General features: G+C 43.7%; 1 protein-coding gene across 8 annotated transcripts in view; it reads left to right on the forward strand.

The window, feature by feature from the left end:
- Positions 1–20,948, forward strand: part of LOC109882246 (receptor-type tyrosine-protein phosphatase F) — a 195,715-nt gene that overhangs the window by 7,413 nt on the left and 167,354 nt on the right. For all 8 annotated transcript variants that reach the window (XM_031810278.1, XM_031810286.1, XM_031810285.1 and 5 more), the window contains exon 2: positions 7,156–7,266. In XM_031810278.1, coding sequence (XP_031666138.1) covers positions 7,156–7,266 — 111 coding nt within the window. The remainder of the gene's footprint in view (positions 1–7,155; positions 7,267–20,948) is intronic.

The raw sequence follows: 20,948 nt of genomic DNA on the forward strand, positions 1-20,948 counted from the left end.
GCCAGTCTCTGTCCCTAGCTGTAGGAGAGGGGTGTTACTGTAAGTACAGGTCAGTCTCTGTCCCTAGCTGTAGGAGAGGGGTGTTACTGTAAGTACAGGCCAGCCTCTGTCCCTAGCTATAGGAGAGGGGTGTTACTGTAAGTACAGGCCAGTCTCTGTCCCTAGCTGTAGGAGAGGGGTGTTACTGTAAGTACAGGCCAGTCTCTGTCCCTAGCTATAGGAGAGGGGTGTTACTGTAAGTACAGGTCAGTCTCTGTCCGTAGCTATAGGAGAGGGGTGTTACTGTAAGTACAGGCCAGTCTCTGTCCCTAGCTGTAGGAGAGGGGTGTCACTGTAAGTACAGGCCAGTCTCTGTCTCTAGCTATAGGAGAGGGGTGTTACTGTAAGTACAGGCCAGTCTCTGTCCCTAGGGGATATAGGCCTATATCTGGTATCAATGGACGACATTGCCTGAATAAAATGTAAATGATTTGATTTGCATACAAGCACAACAGCCCTCTGATTGAAATTGTCCTCTCTTCCTGGAGTGGAAGTAGCGTTTCAGTTGATCTCTAGTGGTAATGGTGGCTGTCTGATGGTAGATGTCTGAGGGTAGCTGAATAGCACAGAACAATGCATTAACAGCACTTTGAATCAGGGTCCTGAAAGGCTACCCTATGTCCTGATAGTATCGCTTGCCAGACAGAGGCTGTTGAAAGATGTAAATATCCTGCTATCTGAGAGGTTGGTCTCTGGAGGAGATGATGCCATGGGGGTTGGTCTCTGGAGGAGATGATGCCATGGGGTTGGTCTCTGGAGGAGATGATGCCATGGGGGTTGGTCTCTGGAGGAGATGATGCCATGGGGGTTGGTCTCTGGAGGAGATGATGCCATGGGGGTTGGTCTCTGGAGATGATGCCATGGGGGTTGGTCTCTGGAGGAGATGATGCCATGGGGGTTGGTCTCTGGAGGAGATGATGCCATGGGGGTTGGTCTCTGGAGATGATGCCATGGGGGTTGGTCTCTGGAGGAGATGATGCCATGGGGGTTGGTCTCTGGAGGAGATGATGCCATGGGGGTTGGTCTCTGGAGGAGATGATGCCATGGGGGTTGGTCTCTGGAGGAGATGATGCCATGGGGGTTGGTCTCTGAAGATGATGCCATGGGGGTTGGTCTCTTAAGATGATGCCAAGGGGGTTGGTCTCTTAACATGATGCCATGGGGGTTGGTCTCTGAAGATGATGCCATGGGGGTTGGTCTCTGAAGATGATGCCATGGGGGTTGGTCTCTGGAGGAGATGCCATGGGGGTTGGTCTCTGAAGATGATGCCATGGGGGTTGGTCTCTTAAGATGATGCCATGGGGTTGGTCTCTTAAGATGATGCCATGGGGGTTGGTCTCTTAAGATGATGCCATGGGGTTGGTCTCTTAAGATGATGCCATGGGGGTTGGTCTCTTAAGATGATGCCAAGGGGGTTGGTCTCTGGAGGAGATGCCATGGGGGTTGGTCTCTGGAGGAGATGCCATGGGGGTTGGTCTCTGGAGAAGATGCCATGGGGGTTGGTCTCTGAAGATGATGCCATGGGGGTTGGTCTCTGGAGAAGATGCCATGGGGGTTGGTCTCTGAAGAAGATGCCATGGGGGTTGGTCTCTTAAGATGATGCCAATGGGGGTTGGTCTCTTAAGATGATGCCATGGGGGTTGGTCTCTGGAGATGATGATGCCATGGAGGTTGGTCTCTGAAGATGATGATGCCATGGGGGTTGGTCTCTGGAGGAGATGATGCCATGGGGGTTGGTCTCTGGAGATGATGCCATGGGGGTTGGTCTCTGGAGGAGATGATGCCATGGGGGTTGGTCTCTGGAGATGATGCCATGGGGTTTGGTCTCTGAAGGAGATGCAGATTGACAATAGATACATCAGTATGCAGGTACATGACTGAGCTGATTCAGGAGGAGATGCAGATTGACAATAGATACATCAGTATGCAGGTACATGACTGAGCTGAATCAGGAGGAGATGAGGAAGGCGTGTGACAGATTTGAAGGATCACTGACGTTGTCATAACCTCTATTAGTTGGTGTCACCAACACACACACACACACACACACACACACACACACACACATTCATCCCATATAATACATGTCTGCTATCCACAATGTGTCCTGACATTGTAAAGCTCATTGTTTGTCACCGTCTGCAACCTGTATGCTGTCTGGTGTTACATCAATTCTTACAGTGTTATTCTATAGATTATTACCTTGGGTTTAAACAGGGTATTATTACATGTCTCGCTAGTACTAAGCTCTGAAACTACAGTATGTTGTTACGTGTCATTAAAGTATGGATATAAATATGTGGAGACATATTTATTCTTCTAACATGACATTCAGGTAAGTCTGTCTGCTGCCACTGCTATTCTATTGCTGTGTTTGGTAATCAGCCAAAAGAAATCAGCCTTCTCCTAAGATGGTGAAATACTGTAATTCAGCAGAACTGAACAGAACTCAATCTGCCTTTGTTTTTCTCTTCCTCTTCTACTTCCTGTTCCTCTGAGATGATGATGACAGTGACTAGCTGTTGTCGTGTCTTTGGCTATGCCGGATTAAGTGATATGACATGCGTAATTAATATTACCTGATTGAGCTAATCATGTAAATGTAATTAACTAGAAAGTCGGGGGGCACCACGAAGGAGTGTTTATAGAGCTGTTATCTTCCGAATAAATTCTGAAAGACCTAGTCATATTTTACATCAATAGCAGTCAATATTAATCGTCACCTTATTTCAGTCTCATCTGAAAGTTGTAAATTCTTGGTTATCTTCACGAACCTTGGCTAACAAGTTGAATCAGCAATACAAAATTGGGTTTAATAATTTTTTTACTAAATACCTGAATAATCACACAGAATTACATATACACAGAATGTAAATAATGTCATACAGAAAACGTCCCTGGTGGACGGAGCCGACATGACGGCTGGCTACACAAAAGGGGGTTGGCTTGAATGGAAGAGCGGGAAGACTGAGGAACAAAGGACAAAGCTGTGCTATCGTAAATACAGTATCTTATGCATTCTAAATTACCGCCCATTTGGAAAAGGAAAATGCAATAAATATCTACTCTGAGCTGCGCTCCGGTAGGTTGGTCGTAGATGCTGGTCGTGTTGCCCAACATAGATCTTCCTGTCCTCGGAAGAATAGTATAGTCAGTACAACGCAGCTAGTTACTGTCATCATCACCATCTCAGCTGAATAAGTATAGTCAGTACAACACAGCTAGTTACTTTCATCATCATAATCTCAGCTGAATAAGTATAGTCAGTACAACACAGCTAGTTACTGGGCTGCTACCGGTGTGTCTACATACTACAGTAGTTAGAGCCATGTGGCAGAAGCACTTTAACTTTCTGAGATGGAGACTACGTCCCAAAGTTGACCCTATTCCCTACAATGTGCATTTCTTTTGAATAGGGGATTACTGTACGGTACATATTGCGCTATATATGGAATAGGGTGCCATTTTAGGACTTACGCCGAGTCCCGGTGGTGATGTGATGGATAGCCAGGAAGTCAGTATATATTTATTTTTATTTTACCCTGTTTTCTCCCCAATTTTGTGGTATCCACTGTAACTACTCAGATTGAACCTGGGTTTAATTGGAGCTCAGATGGAACCTGGGTTTGATTGGGGCTCAGATTGAACCTGGGTTTGATTGGAGCTCAGATTGAACCTGGGTTTGATTGGAGCTCAGATTGAACCTGGGTTTGATTGGAGCTCAGATGGAACCTGGGTTTGATTGGAGCTCAGATTGAACCTGGGTTTGATTGGAGCTCAGATTGAACCTGGGTTTGATTGGAGCTCAGATTGAACCTGGGTTTAATTGGAGCTCAGATGGAACCTGGGTTTGATTGGAGCTCAGTAGTTATTCATCAACAGGAATCAACTGTTGGATGGTCCCATCTCACCTGGTGAGGAGGTCATCGCTCTCCCTCCCCCCACTGCTTGTTTTTAGCAGCACATGATTATCTCTTGTTTGAAAGGTTAGACTCAGATATATGGCTTCTCTCAGAATAAACATATTTTTAAAGAGAGAGAGAGAGATGGGAAATATAGACTTTACTGGACTCAGAGAGCGTGTGGCAGAACGCATTAAAGTGCCACCATAGTCCACTCTGTATATACTAGTCTTAACTACATCCTGATGGTCTTGTAGTCGTTGTAGAGTAGCTTAGCCTAGCGTAGCGTTGCTAGCCTGGCGACTGTCGCCTTAGCGACCGTTATCTGGATATAAAGCTGAGCAAGAGCCCTTTATGAACTTTGTGGGTTTTTTTCTTTCATGTCAGTAGTTTTCTTAGGCAGAAAAGGCATAACTAGACGTGAATATGACGTCTTGAGGTGATTCATTGACCTCTGAGACATGGACGCGACAAGAGTGTCTCGCCAGCTGTTTTTCCTGACAGGGCCAGACAGAGAGAGTTAAATATGTTGATTTGTGGGACACAGCTCACAACGCTCTTAAACCAGCAAAATCAGCTAAATGCTGATGTGTCGTCGTAGGCAAATTGTTATATAACAACTAGCGCCCTATTCGTAACACTTTATCATGCATACCGTAGAGAGAGAGAGAGAGAGAGAGAGAGGTGTTTGACTGTGATGCTCTCTGTCGAGGCTCTGTAGAGATAATTATAATGTTACTTCTTATGAAGTGATGAAAAACCTCAGGAAGTCTACAGAAGAGAAAATACACTTAGTCGTACTAGATGGTTCATACGTCTGTTTGTAAAAACGAGATGGTCAGGGGTCGTTGATCTAAGGTTGTCAAACAGTTTAAGAATGAAGGTAATCTGAACCTTTTCTTTCTTCTGGTCAACCCCGATCAGAAACCCTGTTAGATTTACTAGATGGTTTAGTCCTGAATAAACCCTGTTAGATTTACTAGATGGTTTAGTCCTGATTAAACCTTGTTAGATTTACTAGATGGTTTAGTCCTGATTAAACCCTGTTAGATTTACTAGATGGTGTAGTCCTGATTAAACCCTGTTAGATTTACTAGATGGTTTAGTCCTGATTAAACCCTGTTAGATTTACTAGATGGTTTAGTCCTGATTAAACCCTGTTAGATTTACTAGATGGTTTAGTCCTGATTACACCCTGTTAGATTTACTAGATGGTGTAGTCCTGATTACACCCTGTTAGATTTACTAGATGGTGTAGTCCTGATTAAACCCTGTTAGATTTACTAGATGGTGTAGTGCTGATTAAACCCTGTTAGATTTACTAGATGGTTTAGTCCTGATTAAACCCTGTTAGATTTACTAGATGGTTTAGTCTTGATTAAACCCTGTTAGATTTACTAGATGGTGTAGTCCTGATTAAACCCTGTTAGATTTACTAGATGGTTTAGTCCTGATTAAACCCTGTTAGATTTACTAGATGGTGTAGTCCTGATTAAACCCTGTTAGATTTACTAGATGGTTTAGTCCTGAATAAACCCTGTTAGATTTACTAGATGGTTTAGTCCTTATTAAACCCTGTTAGATTTACTAGATGGTTTAGTCCTGATTAAACCCTGTTAGGTTTACTAGATGGTTTAGTCCTTGTTAAACCCTGTTAGATTTACTAGATGGTGTAGTCCTGATTAAACCCTGTTAGATTTACTAGATGGTTTAGTCCTGAATAAACCCTGTTAGATTTACTAGATGGTTTAGTCCTGAATAAACCCTGTTAGATTTACTAGATGGTTTAGTCCTGATTAAACCCTGTTAGGTTTACTAAATGGTTTAGTCCTGATTAAACCCTGTTATATTTACTAGATGGTGTAGTCCTGAATAAACCCTGTTAGATTTACTAGATGGTTTAGTCCTGAATAAACCCTGTTAGATTTACTAGATGGTTTTATCCTGATTAAACCCTGTTAGGTTTACTAAATGGTTTAGTCCTGATTAAACCCTGTTAGATTTACTAGATGGTGTAGTCCTGATTAAACCCTGTTAGATTTACTAGATGGTTTAGTCCTGAATAAACCCTGTTAGATTTACTAGATGGTTTAGTCCTGAATAAACCCTGTTAGATTTACTAGATGGTTTAGTCCTGATTAAACCCTGTTAGGTTTACTAAATGGTTTAGTCCTGATTAAACCCTGTTAGATTTACTAGATGGTGTAGTCCTGAATAAACCCTGTTAGATTTACTAGATGGTTTAGTCCTGAATAAACCCTGTTAGATTTACTAGATGGTTTTATCCTGATTAAACCCTGTTAGGTTTACTAAATGGTTTAGTCCTGATTAAACCCTGTTAGATTTACTAGATGGTGTAGTCCTGATTAAACCCTGTTAGATTTACTAGATGGTTTAGTCCTAAATAAACCCTGTTAGATTTACTAGATGGTGTAGTCCTGATTAAACCCTGTTAGATGTACTAGATGGTTTAGTCCTGATTAAACCCTGTTAGATTTACTAGATGGTGTAGTCCTGATTAAACCCTGTTAGATGTACTAGATGGTTTAGTCCTGATTAAACCCTGTTAGATTTACTAGATGATGTAGTCCTGATTAAACCCTGTTAGATGTACTAGGTGGTTTAGTCCTGATTAAACCCTGTTAGATTTACTAGATGGTGTAGTCCTGATTAAACCCTGTTAGATTTACTAGATGGTTTAGTCCTAAATAAACCCTGTTAGATTTACTAGATGGTGTAGTCCTGATTAAACCCTGTTAGATGTACTAGATGGTTTAGTCCTGATTAAACCCTGTTAGATTTACTAGATGGTGTAGTCCTGATTAAACCCTGTTAGATGTACTAGATGGTTTAGTCCTGATTAAACCCTGTTAGATTTACTAGATGATGTAGTCCTGATTAAACCCTGTTAGATGTACTAGATGGTTTAGTCCTGATTAAACCCTGTTAGATTTACTAGATGGTGTAGTCCTGATTAAACCCTGTTAGATTTACTAGATGGTGTGTAATCCTGAAATGGTCTATAATGAGAGAAAAAAACAGCACATCCTAAGGTTATCAAACAATTTTATAAAATGAAGGCAAAATGATTGTTCAATGCCCACACTAGCATCATACTTAGAAAACACTCCCAACTCATTACGTTACTCTGAGTATTATGGAGACCCTTCTCTCGCCATGTCTCAGATGGTAACTGTGTATTTAACCCCTGCAGGAGCCCTACAGATTGAGAACAGTGAGGAGTCAGACCAGGGGAAGTATGAGTGTGTTGCCATGAACAACGCTGGAACACGTTACGCAGCCCCAGCCAATCTCTACGTGCGAGGTAAGGTCCAGCCGTTCATATTGCCCTCCATTCATCGCTACGTCTCTTCAATGGTCATTTATGTCTTCACCTAAACAACAATGTCATGTTTTTTTTCTTTTTTTTCCCTGAATAACTCACCGTAACCTCACATCCCCACAGGAAGTCTCTCTCTCTGTCTGAACAGCTGCAGCCAAACCGTTTTCCACCTCCGTCTATAAAAACATGCCAGGGGTTTTATTTTCACACTGTCTGTTGAACATTTTTAGTTCTATCCTCTCATTTTACATTGACATGTTAGTCATTTAGCAGATACTCTTATCCAGAGAGGCTTACAGTGAGTGCATTCATCTTAAGATAGCTAGATGGGACAACCACATGTTATAGTAAGTACATTTTTCCACAATAAAGTAGCTATCAGCAATGTCAGAGCTGGTAGGGGGGAAAAAGTCAAGTGCGGGAATTAGTTATCTCCCTTCCTCTCATTTGTCCTCTCCCCTCCTTTCTCCTCTCCCCTCCTTTCTCCTCTCCCCTCCTTTGTCCTCTCCCCTCCTTTATCCTCTCCTTTGTCCTCTTCCCTCCTTTCTCCTCTCCCCTCCTTTGTCCTCTCCTCTCCTTTATCCTCTCCTTTGTCCTCTTCCCTCCTTTCTCCTCTCCTTTGTCCTCTCCCCTCCTTTATCCTCTCCTTTGTCCTCTTCCCTCCTTTCTCCTCTCTCCTCCTTTCTCCTCTCCCCTCCTTTGTCCTCTCCCCTCCTTTATCCTCTCATTTGTCCTCTTCCCTCCTTTCTCCTCTCCCCTCCTTTGTCCTCTCCTCTCCTTTATCCTCTCCTTTGTCCTCTTCCCTCCTTTCTCCTCTCCTTTGTCCTCTCCCCTCCTTTATCCTCTCCTTTGTCCTCTTCCCTCCTTTCTCCTCTCTCCTCCTTTCTCCTCTCCCCTCCTTTGTCCTCTCCCCTCCTTTATCCTCTCCTTTGTCCTCTTCCCTCCTTTCTCCTCTCTCCTCCTTTCTCCTCTCCCCTCCTTTCTCTTCTCCTCTCTCCTCCTTTCTCCTCTTCCCTCCTTTCTCCTCTTCCCTCCTTTGTCCTCTTCCCTCCTTTGTCCTCTCCCCTCCTTTCTCCTCTCTCCTCGTTTCTCCTCTCCTTTCCTCTTTTCTTTCTTCTCTGTATCATAGTTGAGCTGATACAGAGCCTGGTGGTTCAGAGTGAGGCCATTTTCTGTTATTGTTGTTGTGAGTGTGTGAAGAGACTGACAATAACATGTGTGTGCTGAGGATATAGGTCAGGGTTAAGTCCAGGTCACAAGCCGATGAGACTTTCTCAGGTACATGGAAGAAATGAAGAGGGAAATGTGCTGCAGTCTGTATTACTGGGAGAGAGAGGGAAGGAGAGAGAGAGAGGGAAGGAGAGAGAGGGAAGGAGAGAGAGAGGGAAGGAGAGAGAGAGGGAAGGAGAGAGAGAGGGAAAGAGAGAGAGAGAGGGAAGGAGAGAGAGAGAGAGAGAGAGAGAGAAGGAGAGAGAGAGAGGGAAGGAGAGAGAGAGAGGGAAGGAGAGCGAGAGGGAAGGAGAGAGAGAGAGGGAAGGAGAGAGAGAGGGAAGGAGAGAGAGAGAGGGAAGGAGAGAGAGAGAGGGAAGGAGAGAGAGAGAGGGAAGGAGAGAGAGAGAGGGAAGGAGAGCGAGAGGGAAGGAGAGCGAGAGGGAAGGAGAGCGAGAGGGAAGGAGAGCGAGAGAGGGAAGGAGAGCGAGAGAGGGAAGGAGAGCGAGAGAGGGAAGGAGAGCGAGAGAGGGAAGGAGAGAGAGAGGGAAGGAGAGAGAGAGGGGAGGAGAGAGAGGGAAGGAGAGCGAGAGAGGGAAGGAGAGCGAGAGAGGGAAGGAGAGCGAGAGAGGGAAGGAGAGCGAGAGAGGGAAGGAGAGCGAGAGAGGAAAGGAGAGAGAGAGGGAAGGAGAGAGAGAGGGGAGGAGAGAGAGGGAAGGAGAGAGAGAGGGGAGGAGAGAGAGGGAAGGAGAGAGAGAGGGAAGGAGAGAGAGAGGGGGAAGGAGAGAGAGAGGGGAGGAGAGGAGAGAGGGAAGGAGAGAGAGAGGGAGAGCTTTGTATCACTGACTCTCTATTACTTCAACATGTTCAACTCATGTAATTTACACATAATATATTTAAATCAGACTAGATAGACATAATACATTTAAATCAGACTAGATATACATTTTTTTTTCACCTTTATTTAACCAGGTAGGCTATTTGAGAACAAGTTCTTATTTACAACTGCGACCTGGCCAAGATAAAGCAAAGCAGTGCGACACAAACAACAACACAGAGTTACACATGGAATAAACAAGCGTACAGTCAATAATACAGTAGAAAATAAAGCAAGTCTATATACAGTGTGTGCAAATGGCGTGAGGAGGTAGGCAATAAATAGGCCATAGTAGCAAAGTAATTACAATTTAGCAGATTAACACTGACATGATAGATGAGCAGATGATGATGAGCGGATGATGGTGTGTAAGTAGTGATACTGGTGTGCAAAAGAGCAGAAAAGTAAAGAAAAACAATATGGGGATGAGGTAGGTAGATTGGGTGGGCTATTTACAGATGGACTATGTACAGCTGCAGCGATCGGTTAGCTGCTCAGATAGCTGATGTTTAAAGTTAGTGAGGGAAATGTAACATGCTGACCAGACCGGACACATCGCGTGCGCGAGCGTCGCAAAATAAATTTTGAAATGTTATTCAATTATTGCCCCCACACTGCTCGCCAACAAGCGTCTGCGATGCCAAGGGCTAAAATATAACTCCTTTCTATTTCTGACGCAGATCGCGGTGTAAGTCTTGCCTCTACCATCTTCTCATTGGTTTATAGAAGCAGGTACCCACGGGCCAACTCCTCATTGGTTATACCCACGTGGGTGATTGAAAGACGAACTGTTTTGCCGGTTGTCGTGGTAATACTACGAAAGTGTAGATGACAATCACCATATAAGTTCAAAGATGAGAAAGCCTGGAAGGAGGAGAGATGTGGATTAATTGTCGGAGTGGAGGACCTTGTGCATTTCAGGTAAAATAACAACTCAATGTTTATATCCCAGGACAAATTAGCTAGCAACAGTAAGCTAGCTAAATATGTCAAATGCACGATAGCAGCCTGGTTTGGGTTCCGTGTTAGTCTCCAGCTTCAGTGATTTTTACAATTCGTTCCAGTCACTGGCAGCAGAGAACTGGAAGGAAAGGCGGCCAAAGGAGGTGTTGGCTTTGGGGATGACCAGTGAGATATACCTGCTGGAGCACGTGCTACGGGTGGTTGTTGTTATCGTGACCAGTGAGCTGAGAGATGTTGGAGTTTTACCTAGCATAGACTTATAGATGGCCTGGAGCCAGTGGGTTTGGCGACGAGTATGAAGCGAGGACCAGCCAACGAGAGCGTACAGGTCGCAGTGGTGGATGGTATAAGGGGCTTTGGTAACAAAACGGATGGCACTGTGAAAGACTGCATCCAGTTTGCTGAGTAGAGTGTTGGAAGCTATTTTGTAGATGACATCGCCGAGGATCGGTAGGATAGTCAGTTTTACTAGGGGAAGTTTGGTGGCGTGAGGGAAGAAGGCTTTGTTGCGAAATAGAAAGCCGATTCTAGATTTGATTTTGGATTGCAGATGTTTGATATGAGTCTGGAAGGAGAGTTTACAGTCTAGCCAGACACCTAAGTATTTGTAGTTGTCCACGTATTCTAGATCAGAACCGTCCAGAGTAGTGATGCTAGTCGGGCAGGCGGTTGTGGGCAGCAAATGGTTGAAAATCATGCATTTGGTTTTACTAATGTTTAAGAGCAGTTTGAGGCCACAGACGGAGTGTTGTATGGCATTGAAGCTTGTTTGTAGGTTAGTTAACCTGTAGTGACACCCGTGAACGGGACCGTTGTCATCATCTGACACTAATTAGCATAACGCAACAGACATAAATCTTCCTCTTCATGAAAATCACAAGTGAAATATATTGGAACACAGCTTAGCCTTTTGTTAATCACCCTGTCATCTCAGATTTTGAAATGATGCTTTACAGCCAACGCTAGACAAGCATTTGTGTAAGTTTATCATAGCCTAGCATAGCATTATGCCTTGCTAGCAGCAGGCAACCTTGTCACAAATCAGAAAAGCAATCAAATTAAATTGTTTACCTTTGATGAACTTCAAATGTTTTCACTCACGAGACTCCCAGGTAGACAGCCAAAGTTCATTTTTTCCCAAAATATTATTTTTGTAGGCGAAATAGCTCTGTTTGTTCTTCATGTTTGGCTGAGAAATCGCCCGAAATTGCGGTTTTTGGCAATTTCTCACATGGAATAGCCTTCATTTCTCAGAACAAGAATAGACTGACGAGTTTCAGAAGAAAGTATTTTTTTCTGGCCATTTTGAGGCTGTAATCGAACCCACAAATGCTGATGCTCCAGATACTCAACAAGTCTAAAGGAGGCCAGTTTCATCACTTCTTTAATCAGAACCACAGTTTCAAGCTGCGCTAACATAATTGCAAAAGTGTTTTCTAATTATCAACTAGCCTTTTAAAATTATAAACTTGGATTAGCTAACACAACGTGTCATTGGAACACAGGAGTGATGGTTGCAGATAATGGGCCTCTGTACTGTAGATATTCCATTAAACAACATTAACAATGTCTACACTGTATTTCTGATCAATTTAATGTTATTTTAATGGACAAAAAATGTGCTTTTCTTTCACAAACAAGGATATTCCATGATGAATGCTTTTGAATGCTAGTGTATGTGTGTGGGTGGGTGTATCTGTGTGGATGTGTCTGTGTGTGGGTGGGTGTGTCTGTGTGGATGTGTCTGTGTGTGGATGTGTCTGTGTGTGGATGTGGATGTGTGTGGATGTGGGTGTGTCTGTGTGTGGATGTGGGTGTGTCTGTGGGTGGGTGTCTGTGTGTGGGTGTCTGTGTGTGGGTGGGTGTGTCTGTGTGGATGTGTCTGTGTGTGGATGTGGATGTGTGTGGGTGTGTCTGTGTGTGGATGTGGGTGTGTCTGTGGGTGGGTGTCTGTGTGTGGGTGTCTGTGTGTGTCATGTTTGGCCGATTCGAGCAGAGGTGTTTGTTTTTCCATCAAGGTAATTACAGTGCCTTCAGAAAGTATTCCATATGGATTAAATAGATTGTGTTTCTCTCTCCTTCTGTGTCTACACACAGTCGCTTATAAAGTCAAAACATGTTTTTAGAAATGTTTACAAATGTATTGTATTGTAATTGAAATCCAGAAATATCTCATTTACATAAGTATTCACACCCCTGAATCAATATTTTATAGAATCACCTTTGGCGGGTTTGGCAGTGTTTGGTGGGGAGCAGCTGTGCTTAACTCCATTCTGTTTATTTTTTTTTATCCTGAAAAATTCCCCAGTCCTTAACGAGTACAAGCATAACATGATGCATACCCCTAACATGATGCAGCTACCTGTTATGCTTGACAATATGGAGAGTGGTCGTCAGAGATGTGTTGTATTGGATTTGCCACATTTTTTGCGGTAATACTTTAGTGCCTGGTTGCAAACAGGATGTATGTTTTAGAATATTTTATATCCTGTACAGGCTTCCTTCTTTTCACTCTGTCATTTAGGTTTGTATTGTGGAGTAACTACAATGTTGTTGATCCATCCTCAGTTTTCTCCTATTACAGCCATTCAACTTTAAAGTCACCATTGACCTCATGGTGAAATCCCTGAGCGGTTTCCTTCCTCTCCGTACTCCTGTATCTCTGTAGTGACTGAGTGTATTGATACACCATCCAATATGTAATGGAATAACTACACCATGCTCAGAGGGATATTCAATGTCTGTTATTTAATTATTTCATTTTTTACCCATCTGCCAATAGGTGCCATTTGCGAAGCATTGGAGAACCTCCCTGGTCTTTGTGGTTGAATCTGTGTTTGAAATTCACTTCTCGACTGAGGGACCTTACAGATAATTGTATGTGAGGGGTACAGAGATGAGGGACCTTACAGTATGTGTGGGGTACAGAGATGAGGGACCTTACAGTATGTGAGGGGTACAGAGATGAGGGACCTTACAGTATGTGTGGGGTACAGAGATGAGGGACCTTACAGTATGTGTGGGGTACAGAGATGAGGGACCTTACAGTATGTGTGGGGTACAGAGATGAGGGACCTTACAGTATGTGTGGGGTACAGAGATGAGGGACCTTACAGTATGTGTGGGGTACAGAGATGAGGGACCTTACAGTATGTGTGGGGTACAGAGATGAGGGACCTTACAGATAATTGTATGTGTGGCGTACAGAGATGAGGTAGTCATTCAACAATCATGTTAAACACAATTATTTCACACAGTGAGTCCATGCAACTTATTATGTGACTTGTTAAGCACATTTTTACTCCTGAACTTATTTAGGCTTGACATAACAATGGTGCTGAATACTATTTTGACAATTTTTTTCAGCTTTTCATTCTTAATTCATTTTATAAAATCTCTAAAAACATAATTCCACTTTGACATGATGGGGTATTGTGATGTCACGATGGGGTATTGTGATGTCACGATGGGGTATTGTGATGTCATGATGGGGTATTGTGTGTAGGCCAGTGACAAATATTCTCTATTTAATCCATTTTAAATTCAGGCGGTAACACAACAAAATGTAGAAAAGAGTCAAGCGGTATGAATACATTCTGAAGGTACTGTAGATACACCCTGGCATGGTTCCAGCATGTCCTTCAGGCTGCGTAGGAGGAAGTAGACTTGTGTTCACACACACACACACACACTCTCTCTCCTCCTCTACTTCCCTTCGTACCAACAGACAAATGGAGAGAGAGATAGATAGGATCAATCCAAGCGTAACCTTTTAAAAGTGCACTAGTCTGGAATGCAGAACAAAGACATCCACAGTGTATTCTCCCTTTCTGTGTGACTGTTGGGTTACAATGAGGATGAGGAGAATAAACAGAATAGTGTTACTATTGGGTTATAATGAGGATGAGGTGAATAGACAGAATAGTGTTACTGTTGGGTTATAATGAGGATGAGGAGAATAAACAGAATAGTGTTACTGTTGGGTTATACTGAGGATGAGGAGAATAAACAGAATAGTGTTACTGTTGGGTTATAATGAGGATGAGGAGAATAAACAGAATAGTGTTACTGTTGGGTTATAATGAGGATGAGGAGAATAAACAGAATAGTGTTACTGTTGGGTTATAATGAGGATGAGGAGAATAAACAGAATAGTGTTACTGTTGGGTTATAATGAGGATGAGGAGAATAAACAGAATAGTGTTACTGTTGGGTTATAATGAGGATGAGGATAATAAACAGAATAGTGTTACTGTTGGGTTATAATGAGGATGAGGTGAGTAGACAGAATAGTGTTACTGTTGGGTTATAATGAGGCTGAGGAGAATAAACAGAATAGTGTTACTGTTGGGTTATAATGAGGATGAGGAGAATAAACAGAATAGTGTTACTGTTGGGTTATAATGAGGATGAGGAGAATAAACTGAAGAGTGTTACAGTTGGGTTATAATGAGGATGAGGAGAATAAACAGAATAGTGTTACTGTTGGGTTATAATGAGGATGAGGAGAATAAACAGAATAGTGTTACTGTTGGGTTATACTGAGGATGAGGAGAATAAACAGAATAGTGTTACTGTTGGGTTATAATGAGGATGAGGAGAATAAACTGAAGAGTGTTACTGTTGGGTTATAATGAGGATGAGGAGAATAAACTGAAGAGTGTTACTGTTGGGTTATAATGAGGATGAGGAGAATAAACAGACACACACACACACACACACACACACACACACACACATACATGTCTAGTCCTGCAGCCACAGACTGACAGACCTGCATCAGACATGTTTGTTATTGGCCCTGTATCCCTCCTTATCAAACCCTCCGTATCAATCCCTCTTTATCCAACTCCTCTTTATCCAACCCCTCTTTATCCAATCCCTCTTTATCCAACCCCTCTTTAATCCAATCCCTCTTTATCCAACCCCTCTTTATCCAACCCCTCTTTAATCCAACCCCTCCTCATCAATTCCTCTTTATCCAATCCCTCTTTATCCAACCCCTCTTTAATCCAATCCTTTCTTTCAGGTAGGTATTTAACAACACAACACCCTTGTCAGGTGTCAGCGCTAGTGGAGAATGAGGTTCTCCTATTTCTGTGTAGAATGGATGGAGATCAGGCTCCTCCTCCCTTCTGTCGTTGTAGCAATTTATTGTATTCCTCTTCTTCATCCATCCATTATGACATCACGGTGGAGGGTCCCACTGTGTGTGTGTGTGTGTGTGTGTGAACGCAAATCGTTTGTCAAGTGTTTATCTGGTAACAGAGGGTTGTCTCCACTCCTTCATACCAACATGGGACCTGTCAACCTGTCACACAGGATAGAGTGGCCTAATACCACACCCCTCTCCTTTCAGTACCGCACCCCTCTCCTTTCAACACCGCACCCCTCTCCTTTTCACAGTCTTTTTATGCTGTCGTCTCTGTTTCTCTCTCTCTGTCTCTGTTTCTCTCTCTCTCTCTCTCTCTGTCTCTGTTTCTCTCTCTGTCTCTCTCTGTCTCTGTTTCTCTCTCTGTCTCTCTCGTTCCCGGTTCAACCTAACTTGTTAGTCAGACAATACCCCGGTTCAACCTAACTTGTCTGTTTGTTTCTGTCCAGTCACTTTCCATTGCATTGTACTGTGAGTGGATGAGCTCGTATGACACCTGTCTGTTTAACTACTGTATGTTGTCATCCTCTCCCTGCTGCATTTCTCTCCTGTGTCTTTTCTCCATTCCACTGTATTCCTCCTCCATCACAACGTATCATTCCACTAACTCACAGATCAGCGGGGAGGTAGGTTTCATTTCACTTCTAACTCCTCTACCCGTGACCCCTGACCCCAACTCTCAAAGGCACCCTCAGATCAATGTTTACACCTCCACCCGAAAACACGGAAACACACCCCGACCTCAAAATCCCTATCCAGCTTCTGCTATGTTGTTCTGCTTCTCCCTGCAGCCCCTACTATTCTAAACCTATCAGGTTGCTTGTATACATCCCTAGCATGTGTCTGTTGTTCTTTCTCCAATACCTAGTCCTGTCAACCTGTCCTGTCAACCTGTCCTGTCAACCTGTCCTGTCAACCTGTCCTGTCAAACTGTCCTGTCAACCTGTCCTGTCAACGTGTCCTGTCAACCTGTCCTTGACTAACCCTGTCTTCCTCTCCTGTCAACCTGTCCTTGACTAACCCTGTCTTCCTCTCCTGCCTGTCCTTGACTAACCCTGTCTTCCTCTCCTGCCTGTCCCTTGACTTGAACCCACCTGGTCATGTTTAGCCTGTCCCTGGTCTTGTTTAGCCTGTCCCTTGACTTGAACCCACCTGGTCTTGTTTAGCCTGTCCCTGGTCTTGTTTAGCCTGTCCCTTGACTTGAACCCACCTGGTCTTGTTTAGCCTGTCCCTGGTCTTGTTTAGCCTGTCCCTGGTCTTGTTTAGCCTGTCCCTTGACTTGAACCCACCTGGTCTTGTTTAGCCTGTCCCTGGTCTTGTTTAGCCTGTCCCTGGACTTGAACCCACCTGGTCTTGTTCAGCCTGTGTAATTCATTGCTACTGTTCAGTATGTGGCACATGGTTTACTGTGTGTACTTTACCACAAATCCTCCTGTTGATCTCTCTCTCTCTCTCTCTTCACACCCAGTCAATGTCATATTCACTAGTAGATAGCTGCTACAGGTATCCATTTACTACATTTAACCTCCACTCTCTGTCCTCCTGTGTGGGTATTCAGGTGGCGTTAGGCACCATAGGTTCTGTTCGGTATTGAGACAGTCAGCCGGTAACACGGCTACCTGCCGCTGAGGTTCATGGGTATCAGGAAGGACAAAGCGGCTCACAAGGGATCAAGTGTGTTTCAGACACACTGTTACTACGGGGCCCAGCCACACATCACTGCCCCCCCCAAACCTCATGCTCAATATTCATATTATTAATTATTAATATTCGTATAAATAACATAAAATGTTTTCGAAGACAATCATGGAACCAATCATTGCTTCTGTTATACCAGATGTAAGTGCTGATTATTTTAAAATCGAACACAGAAGAAGAAATGTAATTGAGTCGTTAATGGCGGCCCACACAAAGCCCCTGTCGGCCTTCATCTTGAGTTACTTAATGAGATGAGGGGGGGCAGTTGTTTTCTCCTGGTCGTATTCCCCTGGTCGTATTCCCCTGGTCGTATTCCCCTGGTCGTTTTCCCCTGGTCGTATTCTCCTGGTCGTATTTCCCTGGTCGTTTTTCCCTGGTCGTATTCCCCTGGTCGTTTTCTCCTGGTCGTATTCTCCTGGTCGTATTCCCCTGGTCGTTTTCTCCTGGTTGTTTTCTCCTGGTCGTATTCTCCTGGTCGTATTTCCCTGGTCATTTTCCCCTGGTCGTATTCCCCTGGTCGTATTCCCCTGGTCGTATTCTCCTGGTCGTATTTCCCTGGTCATTTTCCCCTGGTCGTATTCCCCTGGTCGTATTCTCCTGGTCGTATTTCCCTGGTCGTTTTCCCCTGGTCGTATTCCCCTGGTCGTATTCTCCTGGTCGTATTTCCCTGGTCATTTTCCCCTGGTCGTATTCCCCTGGTCGTATTCCCCTGGTCGTTTTCACCTGGTCGTTTTCTCCTGGTCGTATTCCCCTGGTCGTTTTTCCCTGGTCGTATTCCCCTGGTCGTATTCCCCTGGTCGTATTCCCCTGGTCCGCAGCCTTCAACGTCCACAAATGCACCATTGAGACTTTACACAAGAATGAATAAAGTGATGTCATCGATGGATTTGTACATTTCTATGTAGCGTTTCTGGTTCTTAATAGGATATAGAGGAAACGCACAGCCCTGTCTACCACTTAGACATGGACCCCATGTTAAACACACAGCCCTGTCTACCACTTAGACATGGACCCCATGTTAAACACACAGCCCTGTCTACCACTTAGACATCACATGGACCCCATGTTAAACACACAGCCCTGTCTACCACTTAGACATCACATGGACCCCATGTTAAACACACAGCCCTGTCTACCACTTAGACATGGACCCCATGTTAAACACACAGCCCTGTCTACCACTTAGACATGGACCCCATGTTAAACACACAGCCCTGTCTACCACTTAGACATGGACCCCATGTTAAACACACAGCCCTGTCTACCACTTAGACATGGACCCCATGTTAAACACACAGCCCTGTCTACCACTTAGACATGGACCCCATGTTAAACACACAGCCCTGTCTACCACTTAGACATGGACCCCATGTTAAACACACAGCCCTGTCTACCACTTAGACATGGACCCCATGTTAAACACACAGCCCTGTCTACCACTTAGACATGGACCCCATGTTAAACACACATCCCTGTCTACCACTTAGACATCACATGGACCCCATGTTAAACACACAGCCCTGTCTACCACTTAGACATCACATGGACCCCATGTTAAACACACAGCCCTTTCTACCACTTAGACATGGACCCCATGTTAAACACACAGCCCTGTCTACCACTTAGACATGGACCCCATGTTAAACACACAGCCCTGTCTACCACTTAGACATGGACCCCATGTTAAACACACAGCCCTGTCTACCACTTAGACATGGACCCCATGTTAAACACACAGCCCTGTCTACCACTTAGACATCACATCGATCTCATGTTCAACACACAGCCCTGTCTACCACTTAGACATCACATGGACCCCATGTTAAACACACAACCCTGTCTCTATTTAGACATCACATGGATCTCATGTTCAACACACAGCCCTGTCTACCACATCAGAGACTGGGGTATCAGAGACTGGGGTACAAGGTCCTATATAGGGCTGGGTGATATATCAAATTAATTAGATTAATTAAAATGTATGTTTTTGTACGATATTCCAAATGCCTGTATCGCAGAATTACGTTTATTTTGTATTTTATGAGTGTATATGTCCATTTATTCTCATGTTGTCTTCTTAGTGTCGTCTCCTTCTCTCCTGTCATCAAGGCAAAGGGTAGCTACTTCAAATCATCTAAAATATATTTTGATTTGTTTAACACTTTTTTGGGGTTACTACATGATTCCATATGTGTTATTTCATAGTTTTAATGTCTTCACCATTATTCTACAATGTAGAAAGTAGTTGGGGAAAAAAAATTAAGAAAAAACCCTTGAATGAGTAGATGTGTTCAAACCCTTGAATGAGTAGGTGTGTCCAAACCCTTGAATGAGTAGATGTGTTCAAACCCTTGAATGAGTAGATGTGTCCAAACCCTTGAATGAGTAGGTGTGTCCAAACCCTTGAATGAGTAGATGTGTCCAAACCCTTGAATGAGTAGATGTGTTCAAACCCTTGAATGAGTAGGTGTGTTCAAACCCTTGAATGAGTAGATGTGTTCAAACCCTTGAATGAGTAGATATGTTCAGAACCCTTGAATGAGTAGGTGTGTTCAAACCCTTGAATGAGTAGATGTGTCCAAACCCTTGAATGAGTAGGTGTGTTCAAACCCTTGAATGAGTAGGTGTGTTCAAACCCTTGAATGAGTAGGTGTGTTCAAACCCTTGAATGAGTAGATGTGTCCAAACCCTTGAATGAGTAGGTGTGTCCAAACCCTTGAATGAGTAGATGTGTCCAAACCCTTGAATGAGTAGGTGTCCAAACCCTTGAATGAGTAGATGTGTCCAAACCCTTGAATGAGTAGATGTGTCCAAACCCTTGAATGAGTAGATGTGTCCAAACCCTTGAATGAGTAGATGTGTCCAAACCCTTGAATGAGTAGGTGTGTCCAAACCCATGAATGAGTAGATGTGTCCAAACCCTTGAATGAGTAGGTGTGTTCAAACCCTTGAATGAGTAGGTGTGTCCAAACCCTTGAATGAGTAGATGTGTTCAAACCCTTGAATGAGTAGGTGTGTTCAAACCCTTGAATGAGTAGATGTGTTCAAACCCTTGAATGAGTAGATATGTTCAGAACCCTTGAATGAGTAGGTGTGTTCAAACCCTTGAATGAGTAGATGTGACCAAACCCTTGAATGAGTAGGTGTGTTCAAACCCTTGAATGAGTAGGTGTGTTCAAACCCTTGAATGAGTAGGTGTGTTCAAACCCTTGAATGAGTAGGTGTGTTCAAACCCTTGAATGAGTAGATGTGTCCAAACCCTTGAATGAGTAGGTGTGTCCAAACCCTTGAATGAGTAGGTGTGTTCAAACCCTTGAATGAGTAGGTGTGTCCAAACCCTTGAATGAGTAGATGTGTCCAAACCCTTGAATGAGTAGGTGTGTCCAAACCCTTGAATGAGTAGATGTGTCCAAACCCTTGAATGAGTAGATGTGTCCAAACCCTTGAATGAGTAGATGTGTCCAAACCCTTGAATGAGTAGGTGTGTCCAAACCCTTGAATGAGTAGATGTGTCCAAACCCTTGAATGAGTAGATGTGTTCAAACCCTTGAATGAGTAGGTGTGTTCAAACCCTTGAATGAGTAGGTGTGTTCAAACCCTTGAATGAGTAGGTGTGTTCAAACCCTTGAATGAGTAGGTGTGTTCAAACCCTTGAATGAGTAGGTGTGTTCAACCCCTTGAATGAGTAGGTGTGTCCAAACCCTTGAATGAGTAGATGTGTCCAAACCCTTGAATGAGTAGGTGTGTCCAAACCCTTGAATGAGT

This window comes from Oncorhynchus kisutch, linkage group LG30 (genome assembly GCF_002021735.2).
Source record: "Oncorhynchus kisutch isolate 150728-3 linkage group LG30, Okis_V2, whole genome shotgun sequence".
Lineage (NCBI taxonomy): Eukaryota > Metazoa > Chordata > Actinopteri > Salmoniformes > Salmonidae > Oncorhynchus > Oncorhynchus kisutch.